Below are 18,454 nucleotides of genomic sequence, written 5' to 3'. Positions count from 1 at the left end.
CATGAATACTTTACCTCCTGGAGCACAAGAAGAGATACGACAAGCGAAGCGATCAAAAGCTTCGAAATAGCCATTGCTAAAGTATAATCACCACTGGAGACTAGAGCTTTCAGTTTTGTTTCGAACTCCTTGTTCGACTGCATGAAATAGGAGAAAGGGCCGTGGCAGTATTTATAGCTAGAATTTGAGAATAAAAAACAGAGAGTAGGTGCATGCAAATTAGACGGGACATCCTGCTGGCATGCATTTACGATACCGAGGGTTGGTTTACCGCACTGATTATACTATGGTCCCTTGTAACTTGTTAGAACTCGGGGATAATATTAGACTTACTGGAGCAGTTGTTTTGTAGTTTTTGTTTTAAAGGAAAGGTCCCAGGCCTCTCTATTTACTCTATATTACCTATCATTTTAGAATAACTAATTAAAAGATAGTTTTAAAGCAAGTTTATATACTTTCAAAACAATAAATATATATTTTTATTATCTCTGCATTTTTTTTTAATTTTGAGATAGGCATTAGACGTTATCTAATAGGTTAGCTAGGTGTGGATACATATACAACGAAATCTAATAATAATTCAATTAATTAATCAATTAATTATAAATCTTACTTTATGTTCATGGCTTGCAAATGGTAAGCTGAGTATTTTTGGAATTTTTCAAATGCATAGTAGAAAGTTCTTCATTCTAAAGCTTAGATAACATCCAATGGGTTTAGCACATGTTTTTGCCATATATATATAATATCTTAAAGAAGGAGAAGTACGCGTTCACCATTGTCTTCAAATTTTTTAATAGTACGGAGCAGTTTGTTTTTATAGCTTTCTTTAAAATTTTGAATTTTGAATTATTATTTTTTGATATTTTGATGTATAATTGTTAAAAAATAATTTTTTAAAAAAATAATATTTTTTAATATATTTTTAAATAAAAAATATATTTAAAAACAATTATTATAAAAACTACCTAGCAGAAAGGAAATGGTTTGCAAAAAGTGATCGAACCCGGATTAACAGCACAGGAAGGACAGATTGGACTCAACTTGACTATTTTTTTTTATTATCGTGGGTGTCCGGGCCAGCTTACGCGCACCTCGATTAATCCCACGGGTCCTGAAGTTAACGACCATGTAAGCTTCCAGTGGTCATCATATGAGCAACCACAGGGTTCGAACCTGAAATCTAAAAAGGAACAAACTCCTTAGTTCCAAGCTCTTATCACTGGACCACCACCTAGATGGTTAAACTTAACTTGACTATTAATTGACCTTGTTGTGTGACTGGAATTTGACGCCAAGTCAACCAAATAACGTTGACGAAGGACTTGCAAGTGCACAAGTTTTGCGGTGCACTGAATCTTTTACATGCCTTTATATGCAGACACATCAGCATTCAAACTCTTTGCTCAATAAACCCGCCGCGTTTTGTTTGAGTTGTTTTTTTAAATTTATTTTTAATATTAATATATTAAAAATCTGAAAATAAAAGTAAATTTAAATTAATTCTTTTTAAAACTTTTGGTTAACCTTGAATATTTGAGTTATGATCCTAAAGGGTTTGGCGTTGTTATGTAATTGTATTTGATTTTATTTTTAATATTAAAAAAATTAATTTAATATATATAAAATGAAAACATTTTAAAAAAATTATTTTGAAGTAAAAACTACAATATTACTAAACGAGTCTTAGGGTTTGTTTGGCAGTGTGGTTGCGGTTGCTTTTCAAATAGCTTTTCGTGTCAAAATGTATACCAATGATATTTTTTTATTTTTTTAAAATTATTTTTGACATCAGCACATCAAAATGATTTGAAAACACTAAAAACATATTAATTTAAAGTTAATAAAAAAATAAAAAAAATTTAAATTTTATCAAAAACATTTTTGAAATGCAGAAACAAATAGGCTCTTAATTAGTTAAGTGACCGAATTTTTTATTGTAACTACAGAATTGGTTTAACAATTGGCTTTTAAAAACGTTTTACATTAGAAAAATAGGTTTTATTTTTTTACGGTTTTACAACAGGTTTTTAATTTTCTGACTATAAACAAGTCCGTCTAAAAATTAACTCGTGCCCATGTGTGTGCAAAATTCCGAAAAATTGCTTCAAGAACAGACTAATCAACCGTTGAGTTTGGAGTTTTTTTTTTTTTTGAAGAGAAGAGTAAAAAATATTAAAAATTAAAATGTATTAAAATAATATTTTTTTATTTAAAAAAATAATTTTAAAATCAATGTATTAAAATAATATTTTTTTATTTAAAAAAATAATTTTAAAATCAATGTATTAAAATGATTTAAAAACATCAAAAAATATTAATTTAAAATAAAAAAAATATTTTTTTTTAAATATTTTTAAAACATAAAAATAAATAGAGTTTAGATTTTTTAGTAACAGACTTCCATAAAAAAAAGAGTAAATATATTTTACAAGAAATATAGCAGCTCTGATGGGTTTTTTTCATTTGATTTTATTGGATTGATTTACATGTTAATTAAGATTAAATTACATTCCTTGGTATTTTAAAAATGTATTTACATCATCTTGAATATTCTAAAATGCAAATTCTTCAAGAGTTTTTAATTCAAGAAAAAAGAAAAAAATGAATCTTTTTTTTTTCTTGATAATCTATATAATACACATACAGCTCGACCACGACGTCCAAAAAAGCGGGCCTAGTAAAAGCTTTGATGGGTTAATAAACACTGAGCCATATCTAGAATAGCCAGAGGCAAAGTAAAGTATTTTTTTTGAAAAGCTCATTAATGTGTGTTTGGTTGGTAATACAGTTATTTTTTTATTTAAAAATATATTAAAATAATATTTTTATATTTTTCATGCTGGACATGTTAAAATCATAAAAAAAATATTAATTTAATATTTTTTAAAAATAAATATACTTTTAAAAAACATCAAACAAAAAGTTATTTAATTTCCAAACAAGTCTAATCCTCACACAATGTTTTTACTTTTTACAGTAATCTCTTTTAAATAAACATTTATTTTTAAAAAATATTCAAAAACTAAAATTAGAAGATTTTACTTGACAGAAAAAGTAAAAATTGAACCAAATTTTTGTTCTTCCTGGCTTTGTTTGGTTCAGCTTCTCAAAAACCAAATCAAATAAACTAAAAACAACATGGAGTAATCCGTTAAGAGTAATTAATTCCATTTAGGTAAATACTAAATGACTTTTTTGTTCATGTTGTGGGTGGAATTAAATTTTTTTTAACATAAACTTTTTTTAAGATGGTTTTTTTTATTAAAACATTGATATAACTATAACGTATTGAATTGACCTAGATCAACTTAGATTAATTTATCAAATTTATAATTTAATTATGAATAAAAATTAAAAATAACTTGCTTATTTTTTATTTTTTTTTTACTAAAAGCAGTAAGAGCATGGATGAAGGTTGATGATGCGTGAAAGACTAAAATAAGGGCACTAATGATAAAATTAGAAGCTAGCATAACATATTATCATGGCTTGTAAATTTCTGTTATAAATAGTTTCCAAGACTCTGGGGTTATTTATAAGTATAATAAAAATTATTTTTTAAAAGTGTTTTTTATTTTAAAATATATTAAAATAATATATATATTATTTTTTTACATCAACACATCAAAATAATTCAAAAAAAATATTATTTAAAGCTAAATTTTTTTTAAAAAATATAATTTAACCACAATACTTAAACATCGCTTAAAAACTATAGAAGGAGGAGCGTATTAAAAGGAAAAAGTTTTTTTCTTAACTGATTAAGTTTAATTTAAACCATTTTTTATAGGTAGGTTAAGAAAGAGTCCATGCTCTTAAAGCAAACCAATAAAAAGAAGATTGTGCTGCCGTCGAAGATTTATCTAACCCATACGTACCTATAAGGTATAAAAACCCAAATTTTCACCAAGTGCTAAATCCCTATCCGGCCTAATGTTCTATCTATATAAATCTCAATGAAATCCATCAGTACGTACGTACGTACGTACGTGTGGTTTAAAACGTAGTTGATGGTTGGAGATTTTTCCACACCTCAATATATACCACCTTAAGCCGAAGCGAGAGGGGTTTTTTGCACATAAACAAGCAAGTAACCGAGGCCCAATTTGGGATAATTAATATAATACACTCCAAACGTTGAAAAATTTGAGAAATATTAAATGCACAAAACCTCGTAATTAGAAAGAGGAGCAAAGGCCAAGGCAATATTGCTTTTGATCGATTATATATATATGTATTTTTCTTTAATATATTCACTTTGAATGTAAATAAATAAATGGTCATTTAGATCAGTGGTTCGAGACTTCGAGGACACCAGTCCGGCATTGAAAAATAATCTAAGCTAATAGAAGAACGGATATTTATTACTATTTTCTTCTCCTCCTTCTTCATTTTTTTTCTTTTGGGATTTTGGTTAGCTGATCGATTGTTAATTTGATTCAAATTTCACTTACATAAAGATGTTAGAGAAAAACGAAATCTGGAAAATTAAACAAACAATTCAGAAAAATATATAATACAAAAAAAGAAGAGGGAAAATTAGAGAAAACGACAACCCACGATCGTATGTATTAAGAAAGTACAACTTCATAGATAGATTATTCAAACTCCAGCGATTATTCTTGTTATATGTGGAGAATGATCAGTACGTGCTTTTTACAAGCAGACCAAAGCTAATTTCAAGGATACATGCGTCTGCCACCAAGAGTAGTCATGGTGGCGCCACAGCAAGGGCAAGTATCCTTCATGGTCACATTTGCACCCTTTACTGCATCCTTTAGGTTGCCGGAAGTGCCTTTATGGTCACACTTGCATCCTTTGCTGCATGTCCCGGAAGCGCCGCCACAATCTGCACACAAAGCCAAATGAATTGGCAAGAATTAAGTGCAGTACCCATGAATTTAATTAAGACGCGCGTACGTGCTGATGTTTAAACAATAATTTAACTCGATATTGTTAGATTAACATGTAAAATAACCATAGGTTATTCCAATTACATGTGACCTTAAGGGTAGATTGATTCTTTAACACAAGCCATTCGACCAACTGATGATGTTGTGGGCAGGTTCAAGAGTTTACGTACCCATGTTTTTCCCAGGAACAGTGCTTGCAGCTTGGCTTGCGTTCACCTGCATCATTCAAATGCCATGTTTTTTTTATGTATATTTTTAGTAATCGAGGGTTCAGCCTCAGAGAAAATAGAGAGAAAGAAATGAAATCGATCGACAACCCTCAAATCCAAATTAAAGGAGGACATATATACGCTGTAAGACTCATGAATACTTTACCTCCTGGAGCACAAGAAGAGATACGACAAGTGAAGCGATCAAAAGCTTCGAAATAGCCATTGCTGAAGTATAATCACCACTGGAGACTAGAGCTGTCAGTTTTGTTTCGAACTCCTTGTTTGACTGCATGAAATAGGAGAAAGGGCCGTGGCAGTATTTATAGCTAGAATTTCAGAATAAAAAACAGAAAGTAGGTAAAGACTGGACATCCTGCTGGAATACATATACGAAACCGAGGGTTGATCTGCAGCACTAATTATACTATGGTCCCTTGTTACTTGTTAGTGCTCGGGGATAATATTAGATTTACTGGGGCGGTTGTTTTGCAGGTTTTTTTTTTTAAAAAAAAAAAAAAGTTCAAGGCATCTCTATTTAATCCAAATTAAATTAAGTGTATGTACATGTACATCCATCCTCAATTAATTAATTATAAAACTTACTTTATGGTCATGAAAGAAGAATATTTTTTTAATCTTCCAAATGCACAGTAGAAAGTTATTCAGTCTAATGTTAGATAGCATCGATCCAATGGGTTTAGCACATGTTTTTGCCATAATGTTCTTAAATTAATTACGTTTTCAACATTCTTTTTAATTTCTTTAATAGCCAGTCTTCACATCAGGGAGGAAATGGTTTGCAAAAAGTGATCGAACCCGGATTGAACAGCACAGGAAGGACAAGTTTGACTTAATTTGACTCCAAACTAGCTATTAATTAACCTTGTTCTGTGACTGGAATTTGACGCAAAGTCAACCAAATAACGTTGACATAGGACTTCAAGCTGTCAAATTTCCTTTGGCTATGCAGGTGCACAAGTATTGCAGTGTACTGAATCTTTTACATGCCTTTATATGCAGACACTCCAGCATTCAAACTAGAATAACTTAATTGTTATTTTTTAAAATATTTTTTATTTAATATATTAATATATTAAAATTATTTGATAATATTAAAAAATAATTTAAAATAAAAAATAAAAAAATACTTTTGTAATTCAAAAACAACAGGTTCTAAGTGCATGTTTATACAATGATAAATAATATTTTTAAAAAATATTTTTCACTTAAAAATATATCTAAATAATTATTTTATTTTATTTATTTTTTACACCAATATTTTAAAAAAATTTAAAAAAACTAAAATACCTTTTAATTTAATATTTTTTTAATCCAAACATGTTTTTAAAGAGCATTAAAAAACTAAAATCATTACGCTTCCAATTGAGTTTTTAACTAAGTGAAGTCATCATAGTATGTATTGTGTTTACTTTTACTTTTTAAATTATTTTTAATTCAAAAAAATATTAATTTTTTAAGCATTATTTTATGTAATTTTAATATGTTCCTGTTAAAAATTAGAAAAAATATAAATATATTATTTTAATTAAAAGATAAAATACAAACACAGTACAAAAAAAAGATATAGAGCGATTAATACGAGCACCAATCTGGAACGCTTCGTAGATTCCGAATAGCCATTCTGGACACCTTGCCAAGCCATTACAGAATCAGACACGTAGCTGGATTCTCACCACACATATTTTTTATGAAACTAGCTATTGGTCTGTCAGAAAGTATTTAGGTGCATAGACATGATGCAGATTTGCAGTGCCGCCGAATGCATCATGCTACGACGTCATTTGGATCCCTTTGCGGCCATGCCCTATTTTACGGTACCAAACCCTACAAATAAATTATTTTTTTTTCTTGATAATCTGTAATACACATACAGCTGGACCACGGCGTGAGCAAAAGCTGTAGAAAATCGATGATGAAAGGAGAGCGAGCGGTCATAGCTACAAGAGATAAAGATATTAGGGTGCCACGTAAAAGCATTGGTGGGTTAATGAACATGGAGCCATATCTAGATTAGCCTAAGGCCCAGTAGAGCCTTTTGGACGCTAGTGCATGGACCACACCAAACCCACTGATTATCCACGCAGTTATTTTACCGGTAGTCTATTTAACATTAACTGTATGCAGGCTAATCATATGAATAATTGAATTTAATTTTATAATTATAAAATTTATTATAATTCAATTCATAATTTATTATAATTTTTATATTTAGAATAAATACTAAATTATATAATCGAATTTAATTGTACTATTTAGAATATATATAAAATTAAATTGAATTAGAAATCTTGACTATTTTGGTACATCTTCTCAGCAACACACAGTTTCTTCATGCACTTGCTTTTGCCACTCATATATCTAATCTCCTTTTGTTGTAGCTGGAAGCCGAGAATTTCACTATAGCACTATTAACAAGAGGTACTTTACGATGCATTTTTTGCATCAGAAGCTTAAATAAACTATGAAAAAAGATTCTAATCTCAAATCCAGCTGGCATATAAGATTAACCTAGATCAACTAGGATTAATTTTGTTAAACTCGTGATTCAAGTCATGAATTCTAACATTTTCGATAATATTTTTTCTATTTAATTATTAAGTTACCAACATGCAACGTGACCCAACTTTACAGTCCCACTTACTACAATAACTCTAATGCCTGCAAAAGAGAACATGCGTGAGCACACTATCTGGATGGCCCAAACGCAACCAAAGCTGCTTTGTATCGTGGTAGTTATCAGTGGAGGCGCTTGCCAGATTTTGCGGGGCACACTAGCTTACACCACTCCTGAGGGGAGCCGTAGAACAAGTTGTCCACCAAGAACACTGCAAATAACCAAACATATGTTAGAGAGAGCATCTGAAACGTTATGTCTATTGTTTTCTGAAACCCTACCTCTTGACATAGTAATAGCAAAAATCAGCAAGAATGAAAGTCTGCACAATTTCTGAAAGCAGGACCATCGAAGGCCACAGTCCATAGCCCAGTGCTGTCAATAGGCGTCCTCGAGTGTCCAATACCTGCATATAGAGATAAAATGTATCCTCAGATAAGAGTGGCTATTTAAATGATTCATGCTAGCATTGTCACTTTATGCCTTCTGATTTGTGGTCGAGCACAAGTACTAGCCCCAGCAGAGTAACGTAGAGTTTTACAGTGAACCAAAAATGGACACTAAGATAGCCATTTATACATATGGGTGCACAAATGCGATGCATATGTGTGAAGGCTTCATGTGTGTCCACAGGGGCAGGGGTGGTCAAGCAGAAAATGATGTGTATTTGAACGTAAAGACTGCAAGAGGATGGTTTCATACAAAAAAAATAGTTGTAACATAATCAGCGCTCTTCCAAGCATAATAGAACTTAGATACGAGAGGAAAATAAGTTCTACTTGAAGCAATTATATAATTGTTCTGATCAATTTCGTGAACAAACATCACTGTGCTCTGTGCATGCAAATCTTCAGCCTAGTGTTGGACAAGTGCGCTGTGACAATGAATGCCTAACAGCAATTTTGCAATAACAGAAGTCATATCCCAAAATCTAAAAGGAGTTTTAAGACACATCATCAAACCTGGAGGACCCAGTGTGCACAGCTCAAAAACCTGGCAACTCCAAGTGCAAATACGTAATGTGCTGTGAATGGTTCAACAATCTGAAATCAGACAAAAGAAAGATGAGCAAGAATAGTCATGTGAAGGTCATCTACACATTAAAAAAAATACCAATATCATCTGGGCATTGACTAAGACGAAAATCTGCACAACCATCAATCCCATATTTGCAAAAAGTATGATCCGTCAGAGAAAGTTAATAAGAGTGCACATTTTATTCTCAGTCATACCTTTGTGTTCTGCATCACTCGCAGCTGAGGCAACACTGAAATGGATTCAAGGTAAACACAAAAGGCCCAGGAAATCCTGTTGAATATGTTATGATGTGTTGTTGGATGAATAATCAAAGCTAGTAAAGCACATGGTATCACCTGTTTGAGAAGAAGAAAAGACACGTGTTACTTCTAGGGGAAAAAAAAACAATAAAGAGCAAATTGAGACTAAAAAAATCATGATCAAACTATATTATAAGCCTGATTAAAAGAAAGAAAAGAGCTACTACATCATAAGAAATTTGTTTATTCCTTTCTTTGTGGGTTTAAAACATCATAAGCTAAGTACAAATCTTGCAAATTGATGGCAACACCAACATGAAACCAAGAATGCACATAGCGTGCCGGCCCACCAATTCAATAGGCGCACATCACGATGGTTTTCTTTAAACTCGCTTAAGCACTGCATACACGAGTAACTGATAAAATCTTGCAGGGTGGCATGGTATAATCAGGGATGTTTAGATGTACAGGACAAGCTAGCTGTTTAAAGACCTGGGAAAAAATTGCGGTTTAACTTAAATGCTAAAAATAGGCAAACTATCAGGTCTCCTATTAGAATGGTTTTTGGTTAAAATCATTTATTACTTAAGCCAAAGTAACTGATAGTCTTGTTGAGGGGAGAGTAAAATCAGGAATACTTAACTAAAAGGATTAGCTATCTGATTGAATATCTAAGAAAACACTTGCAGTTTAACTTCCATACTAAAACATACTCACTCCCGAATCCTAAGTTCCTAACACAGAAATTCCATAAAAAAAAAAAAAAATTCTATCTGTGGATTATTTCAGTGCAACAAATGCACAAGACTCACCAAATAGTAAATTGCAAAGTTATCTTTGTCTTCCATGTAACTGGACCTCAAGTTGAAGCGGATCATATAGATTACCCAAAGGGTTGTCAGCAAGGTAGCAGAATCAAGTAGAGTGTGTATGTCATACTCCATGACAAAACTGCAATAGAGCCTAGCAGCTAAAAATATAGCTGTGAGGTCCTGTGATTTCAGTGAAAGTCCTACAAAGTTTTAAAATTAGAAAAGTCCAAAATAGAGACAAAACAAAATACCAGAGTTGAGTTGGTGCGAAACACAGAGACAGAATGTAGAACATGCGCTTAATCACAATGGGTTACATGATCGATATTGAAAACTATTGCACTCACGAGACAGATAGTAGCATCTACCGAGCAATTATCTATACATTATACAAAGAAATCTGATCTTGCTTTATTCAATAAAAACTGCTTATCCTCAATTAGCACATTAGACCCTAACCCCTCAACACAAATTCTGGACAACAACAGATTTCCCCGTATGAAAAGATTAGACACCATATACAGAAAACAAAAAAGAAACCCTGGTAAAACCATGATGTAAGATTGACATAAACCCCATGACGATTGCACCAAAACCCTAACATCATCCAAAAATCTTTGGATCATTTTTTATGGTCTGAGCTTTTCAGCTTGAAATAACCTGCAAAAGACTCGACAGTCCTCTTCAATAAAAGTAATCTCAAAAACCCAAACCTTTTACACTTTACAACCACAAATAGAACTAAAATGACTAAACTCACACCCTTTAACATCACAAACAAAAACCCAATTGCATTTCACAAGCAATTGCTTAGAAAATTAAATCAGCGGAATAAAATAAATAAATTTGAGATAATCATAAAAGAAAGAGAGAGATGCATCATATCCATTACCAGCACAAGTCTTCTCCTTCATGAGCTTGTAAATAAGAACAGAGATTCCAACAGAATGAACAGCCTCAGCAGCAACAAAGAGGTTGTCATGATCATGAACAACCATTCTGAGAAAAACCAACGCTGCCAACCCTGAAACCACCGCTAAGAACACCTTGATCTTCGGTGGTTGCCTCCTTACCCATGTCGCCACTGCCTGGACTGGCCTCTTCGTTGCCTTCATTTTATTCCTCTTGCTAACACTCTCTCCTCTCTCTCTCTCTCTCTCTGCGCTCCTAATTTCGATGCGGCCTATCAGTTACGGGAGAGTGAAGTGATCACGTATAATTAAGTAGTTTTGTTGTTGATGTAGTAATAAATGCTAGATCCGTGGATCGTAGATGTCTATGGAGGAGGTACACGGGAGAAGGTTGTGATCAAGATCAGCTGTGGGAAGGGACAGGAACAGGAGCAAGGAGTGCTGATCAATGCGAGTTATGTTAGAACACGTGGAGATGAGGAGAGTTTGGTAAGAAGAAGAAGATGGACATTGGGCTGCTACTTTGTATTTTTGCTGCAGTAATGGGATAGGCTGCTCAACAACCATTATAATGGATGATTATGGTGGCAAGCCCACTTGGAATGTATGTGGTCACGGTGGATGGCCTCTTTTTTGTACGTGGTTTGTCAACGGAGCTGGTTTTTCGTGTGCACCGAAAAAATGGCATTTTCCAGGTGGGTAATAAACCGGTCTGCCGTCTCGGATTGATTTATAAAATAAATCATATGAATGCATCAGATGATTTTCTGAAAAAATTAATCTGACAATTTCATAATATTTTTATTATAAAAAAAGGATGGATTACGGATTAGCATAACAACCATTAAACTAATTAAGCATGTGGATGGTACGTGTGGGGTAATATCTTTATTTAAAATGAACAGGTAGAATTAAAAATTAATCTAATTGACCATAGACTAATGAAGAATGTGTGTGGGTGAGATTTTCTTTATTTGGTAAGGTATCACAATTAAGGTGAGTTAGGAGGCCTATCTTTTTTGGAAGTATTCAGTAAAATTCTTATATTGAATTTTTTTAATATTTAATTATATCTAATATTCATTAAATAAAGAATTTATATAATTATTTATTGAGTTTCAAGTATTTATTATCTAATTATTATTTGCTATTTAATAAAACAATATATATATATAACACGATAAAAATTATAAGTATTATACATGTATACATGTATGCGTGTGTTTTGTATTAATATTGAGATATGTATTTATCATATTATTTTAAAAAAATCTAAATATCTTATAAATATATCTATACAATATAAATATATAATTTTGGGTTAGGTTAAAGCAAGTTTTCGATTCAGTCTGATAATATTCAAAATATATCTATTATCCATAACCTATTCACTATCCAAAAAATAACCCTTATTGGTTTGAGTGAAATAATGGTTTGAGATAAATGAGATCTTAGTCAAAACTATAAATGCAATATTTAAAAAATATTTTATTATTATTATTATTATTTATGTATGTCTGATAAATAAAGTATGGACAATTTAAAGGAAAACAAGCAAATAAAGCAAAATGAAAGCAAAAACACATGCATACCAGTTGAGAGGGAACATAAAGAATGCAAACCTTGGTAAAATAACAGATGAAAAGGGATCCTAAATAGAGTAGCATTAAGAAGATGATACAAAGGGAAGAAGTAGGCCTAGGAAGTGACGAGGATCTGCTCGAAGAAACCTACACTACCTTCGTAAGCATTTACTAGTGAAAAGTACATGCTTTTTTCATGTCTGGCATGTTAAATATAGGAGGCAAAAAATGCTGGCTTGCGTGGAAATCTTTTTCCTCCTTCTTTTTGTTTTTTATCCGAGTTAATTTGTATATATTTCAACTAATTTTACAGGTTTTAAAATTAATAATTATATAACATTTCAGTCCCTTACTCCATTTCTTGTTAGACAAAATAGTGGGGCTTACTTCTTCTACGAGTCGAAGACAGCTTCGAAACGCTAAACGAACTGACCCTACCCAGGTCTTTTTCAGGCTTGATCCTAGTTTGATCGTAATTTAATTAAATCAATGGGATTGGCTTAAAAATATGGAGATTCTCTTTACTAATTGTCCCGTTTCATAGAATGGATCGCTCAAGAAAAGCATTTTTTAAGGAAAAGAATTAGGTAAGCACTTATATACACATTTACACGCTAGCGAGCTAAGGAGTTGGTTTAGAGAAAACCCGTGAATGAAAATGACCTTAAAATTTATAAGACTTGAATTAATAAATTTTAAAAAATAAATTTAAAATCCAACTAATTGAATTATACATTTCAAAAAAATCGCTGAAAATCCTGTAAGATCCGGTGATGGCGTGGGAAGTTTCATGCATTAACTTGTCCTTCGAAAGTTTATCCTTCCCTTGAGAAAGGATAATACTTTGCATAATCTCCGTTGTCATTGAGACTTCAATTGAAAATGATATCAATTTTATTTTATTTTAAGTAAGAAGTAAAAACTACCACACAATTTATCTACTCGCATGACACCATGTCAAATTGTATATCAGCTATTTTTTTTTTAATTTAATATAAGTGTTTGAATTATTTTGGGCACATTTCAACTAAATTTTAAAGCTCATTGACAAGGTTCATTTTCTTTGGGAATAGTGTTATTCATTCCAAAATGGACAAGTGAAAAATTTGTCAGGGATTTTTCTCCAAGTGAACATTGTGAACTACATTATTCCCATCAATTCCTTATAAAATCTCCATTGAATTTAATTTAGCTTTGGCCTACTGAAGTATCCATCAAGATTGTTTTTTTTAAAATAATATAATTCATGGATTTATGGTGTGATGTGGGGCCATGTGTTTTTTTAATTATAATAATACAAATACACTGAGATTCGTGACATGTGATTGCATAAAAAATCTAGAAAAAATTACAATCTTTTAGAGTAGATCTAAAATGATAAGAGTGTTTCTTCATTAATGCAATAAAATAACTGTTGCAAATACATTCATGGACTGAAGAAAATCTAAAAACAATTGCGTTAAATTCGGTAAAAAATGGTGCTGGCCAATGGGGATAGCCCAATTTGATCCATCACATTAGTCAAAAAGGGAATGAAAACCCAATTACATCAATGGTTTTTAATTAAAAAAGCAGAGACAGTTAAGGCCCAAAATCACCATACCTGGAAAAGCCCAATTGCCTTATCCTTTTAACTACGCACAGATACTGCTTTAGGAAACCCTCTTTTGAATTTACAACGGTCGAATCCGCTCTGAAACAGTGAAAGCCCTAAAATCTCAATCATTCTCTTTCAATTCAAAAAAACAAATCTTCCTCTTCTTCTCCTTCTTTCTTCTTATATAACAATTCGATTCAAAAATGGGTACTTCAAAGCGCACTCAAGTGGTAACTTCAGATCGTGAAAAATGGGATAAAGTGCTTGGCGGGCTGGTAAAATTAGTAAGGAACCAACAAGAACAGCTCGAAACTCTTTTAAAAGAGAGGAAAATCCTTGAAGATCGCATAAAAACGCAACATGAGAGATGGGTTTCTGATATTCGTCTCTATAATGATCATATTTTGCAGGCAAGTTTAATTTTTTGTGTAAAGTTTGGTTCTTTTTGGATTTTAAAATTAGGGTTTTGAAAGTTTGAGGCTTTTCTGATGTCCTGCGTAGATTAAGGGGGGTTTGGTGGAGAAAGACATGGCGTGTTTGCTTGAGGCTGCTAAAGGTGATTTGATGTTGGGATTGAAGCAGAGAGAGGTTTCTCTTCACAAATTGAAATTAGGTCAGTGACTTTTTAAAGGGTTTTATGCATTCTTATCTTGGTTTGTACATCATTAATGTGAAAATAATGGGAATCTTGAGGATTTAAGTATCTGCTGCAATTGCTGATTTCAATATAATATTAATAGAGGCTGAACGATTAAAGATTGAAGAATATATATATATATATATATATATATATATATAATCTTCAATTAAGTATATGGAATGCATTGTGAAATTAGGTGATTTTTTTTCAAGTGTTTTTATGCATTTTTTGTTTGAATTATAGAGCATAAATGGAAAAAAAATTGAGAATTTTAGAATCTGTTGCAAGATTTTTGAATATGAGATGAAGTAAGCTGGGGCTAAATCATTCAATCTTTTTTCCATGTTGTAATAAGAAGGGGATGCTTTTAATGATTTTAATGATGACATGAACAGAAGGGGTAATAGAATATAGTAAGACACTGTTGTTCTTAAGATATCTTGTTGGTATAGGAGTGATACTCCTTTGACTACAAGTGTTTTTTTAAAAGTTTTATGAGAATTGCATATAAAATCACTTCACAAATTTCATCCTTTCCAACTTTCCTGTGTGACTATATTGATTCAGATTTATTATTCTTTACTTAGGTGTTGATATATGGTGAGTTTCACATAGATTATGTTGCTGGGAATGCACTTGTTCGTGGTGGGCTTTGTAATGACTCTACATGTTTTAAGTCTGTTTAATTTGATTGGTGATTGTGATTGCAGAGCAAACAGAAGATGAATTGGCAGATTTCCGAGCATTGTTTGGCTACCTCTCTCAGAGCCTAAAAGTATGTTCCATTTCATATTTTGGTTCTTAGGGACTTTTCCTTAAATACCATCGTAAGATTTTTAATTCTCTGCTTGATATATATCAGGAAACTTCTGAAGAAACTGCCAATGGAAAGGGTCCTGGGCATAGTGATTTAAAGTCTGGCGAAGCTAAAAAGTTGGAAGCCGAAGTAGAAAGGCTAAAGCTTGAAAACGAGAAGCTTGTTTTTGAAAAGAATTCTGAAGTATCTGCTCTCCAGAAAGGGAAAAACTTTGTGTGGAATCAATATGATATTCTTGAAAGCAATCTCACCAATAAATTAAGGATTAAAGAAGCTGAAGTTGAGAAGGCGAATGAGAAGATAGCAGGAGTTCTTGCCACTGCAGAGTTGCGCCAATCCTCAAATGATGAGAAGGATGAAATTATTCAAAGATTGAATACTAAGGTGGCCAAGATGGAAGCTGACACAAAGAAATGGAAGGAAGAAACTTCTAAACTCTCCCGGGAGTTGGAATTGTTAAGAAAGTTAAGAACTGCCCAAATTACACCTGTAATGAAACCTTGTAGCGCACCAGTTAGAACTTTCACTTTGGGAGTCAAAAGCTGTGGCAGAGATTGTAACCTTGTTGACAGGAAAGTATTGCAATCCGCTGTTCCTTCCAGGGATGCTGAAAAGGTATTAAAGAATTAATAATGCATTATCTGTAGTTAGATTTTGGTATGAGATGATAACTGACTTGGTACGTACATCATGGGAGGTCTAGTATAATCTTTTTTCTCTTACGTATGAAACAACAAGAATAGATACCAGCTTTTAGAAAACCCTATCTGTTGGAAGACCATTGTATATGCATCTTTAGAGCGGAAAAAACAATCTGATTACCGCATCAGTCATCGCTTAAAAAATGCCCGAATATCAAATTTGCTTCTTGTTCATTCATGTTGTCATGAATAGATAGTGAAAAGTTGCATGTTAATCTACATCATTCTTTGTGATTTGTCCACAGCATAACCATTCGAATCTCAAAATACTAGACATTTTGTCTTGATCCTGTAAGCTAATTGTACTTCAAACCGTTTTTGATTTCAGAGTAGCAGAAGCTTGAAGAAGAAAAGGACGGATGTTTTTGAAGGTCCAAGATTATTCTCTTCTTCCTTCAAAATTCCTAAAGTGAAGGTCCCATCTACTCCTGTCTAAATGACACCTTTCACGCCATTCTTTAACCTTTCAGCTTAACAAAGTTGCAGCTTCTCCATGCAGTTTTTCATTCAGCTCTGATGTTTGGCTCTGTATAATTTTCTTTTCTGTATTCCAGTCGATCTGATGTAAGTTAAGTTGTTGCCAGACCTTTGGGAAGCCATTCTTTTCTTCGACCTTATTGTGCAGTGTAAGTTAGCATAGGTTGCAGTGCTGGATTTAGTTGGTATTTGTAATGTCTTTCAATTACAACAAATACCTAGTGTGGCTCCGCAATGACTCTTTTGCCATTATCCTGTACTGAAACTCTGAAACAGGATTCTACCATTTTGTTATCTGCTGAAGTGAATATATAATATCTAAAACTGAAAAATCTGTTTTGCCAGATATCTATAAAATGACAAAACAAACTAAGTTTTCGCTAGAATTTTACAAGTACAGTGGTAAAATCATAGTAGATTTCAACATATTCAAAGATGATGCACATAGCTGACGACTAAACGGACCTCCATACAATTGGAGACCACATGGACTGAAAAGAAGACCTGTAATTTACCATCACCAGAAGCACCACCACCAACACTGCCAATCCCCAAGGCAAGTTCCAACTCCTATTATCCGCCGAGCCATACTGTGCTTTTGTGTTGGGAAACACGAAGGTCTCAACCTTAGACGCAAACATAGCCAGAAATATCAAGAGCACAGGCAAGAACAAGAGTAGCAACTTGAAGTTGATTAGTGCGTGCCGCATCTGGTTCTTGTAGCTCATAAATGATGATACAGACAGGAGGAGAATAATTATAAAGAAAATAGCAACTAAGGGGAAAGGAGGTAGAGACAAGGAGTCTAGGGTACGCTGTGTCCACTCTCGCTTCCATGCAGGCCCCCTTGTATGTTTCAACAGCCAAGCCATCTTTTTCTCTCGGTAGTAGCTTCCCTAGCCCTGTATTTCTCGAGGTTACTTCTCTTATGAAATGGGTTATAATTATATAGGAGGATGGAGGGTTTTGAGTGTCTGCTTTAGCATAAATTCTGGGGTTTCGATTCGATCCTCAACCGACTATATATCTTTTGGACTCATGCCCACTTAGCTGGTATTGATACCAAAACAGTTATTTATTAACTTTTATTACTTGAATATAGAGGTAGAGAAATAAGGAAAGAGAAGGAATATATTCCAACAGGACTTCTTTGTCATTACCATCTAATTGTGTTTTTTTTAATTATTGATTTTTTAAAATTTTATTTTTATATATATTTTGTATTAAAAAATATATTTTTTGATATATTTTTAAATAAAAACTTTTAAAAAAAATATTTACTTCAGTTATTAAATACATTTTGAGGTGGTAACTTCAACGAACGCAGTAAAAATTTGAAAGACATGCCTCCCATGGATCTCCGGAAAAATGATACACTGAGGTCCACGTGTGATGCAAAGACGGAGCTAATTTTTCAATGGATAGCAGTGGTTAATGTTTGAGGATAAAAATACAGATATAAAATAAATATAAATATATTTAATTAAATAGATATAAATATATTTTCTGATAATTTAAAATAAGTTTTTATATTTTGAAACAAAAGGTACATAAAATTATGTTATTTTTATTCAATTGTTTTTGTTTCTTATGTAACAAAATAAAAACCAAATACTATCACAGAATGATTAAAACATGGATATTCTAATTTTTTTTAAATAAAGTAAATAAAATTAAACATTTTATTTAAAATTAATATGTTTTCATCTAAAAAGTGGAATTTTTTCTATATAAATATACACGGACATGGGGAGAAATGTACTCTAAGTAAAAACAAACTCTACCTATTAAAACAAAAAATAAAATAAAATAAAAATTTATACTAAAATTAACAAAAAAGATGTGGTATTTTTATTTTACAAAAAAGTACTATTTA

The 18,454-nt window shown here is 32.1% G+C and overlaps 2 protein-coding genes across 2 annotated transcripts; one reads left to right on the top strand and one right to left on the bottom strand.

Annotated features, from left to right (window-relative positions):
- Window positions 1-7,640: 7,640 nt before the first annotated feature.
- On the bottom strand, window positions 7,641-11,449 carry LOC133690937 (uncharacterized). The gene is made up of 6 exons (XM_062111218.1): window positions 10,745-11,449; window positions 9,853-10,052; window positions 8,996-9,136; window positions 8,726-8,806; window positions 8,045-8,169; window positions 7,641-7,974 (listed from the first exon to the last, which is right to left on the bottom strand). Exons 1-6 carry the CDS (start codon window positions 10,965-10,967, stop codon window positions 7,926-7,928), a joined length of 819 nt encoding a protein of 272 aa, XP_061967202.1. The 5' UTR covers window positions 10,968-11,449; the 3' UTR covers window positions 7,641-7,925.
- Window positions 11,450-14,020: 2,571 nt separating this feature from the next.
- On the top strand, window positions 14,021-16,872 carry LOC133690842 (uncharacterized). The gene is made up of 5 exons (XM_062111111.1): window positions 14,021-14,353; window positions 14,445-14,556; window positions 15,294-15,358; window positions 15,446-16,015; window positions 16,430-16,872. The coding sequence occupies exons 1-5, from the start codon at window positions 14,147-14,149 to the stop codon at window positions 16,535-16,537; spliced, it is 1,062 nt and encodes a 353-aa protein (XP_061967095.1). The 5' UTR covers window positions 14,021-14,146; the 3' UTR covers window positions 16,538-16,872.
- The last annotated feature ends 1,582 nt before the right edge of the window (window positions 16,873-18,454 follow it).

This window comes from Populus nigra, chromosome 4 (assembly GCF_951802175.1).
Source record: "Populus nigra chromosome 4, ddPopNigr1.1, whole genome shotgun sequence".
Lineage (NCBI taxonomy): Eukaryota > Viridiplantae > Streptophyta > Magnoliopsida > Malpighiales > Salicaceae > Populus > Populus nigra.
Note: the sequence above shows the minus strand (reverse complement) of the source record. Positions and strands in the feature narration are given on the sequence as shown.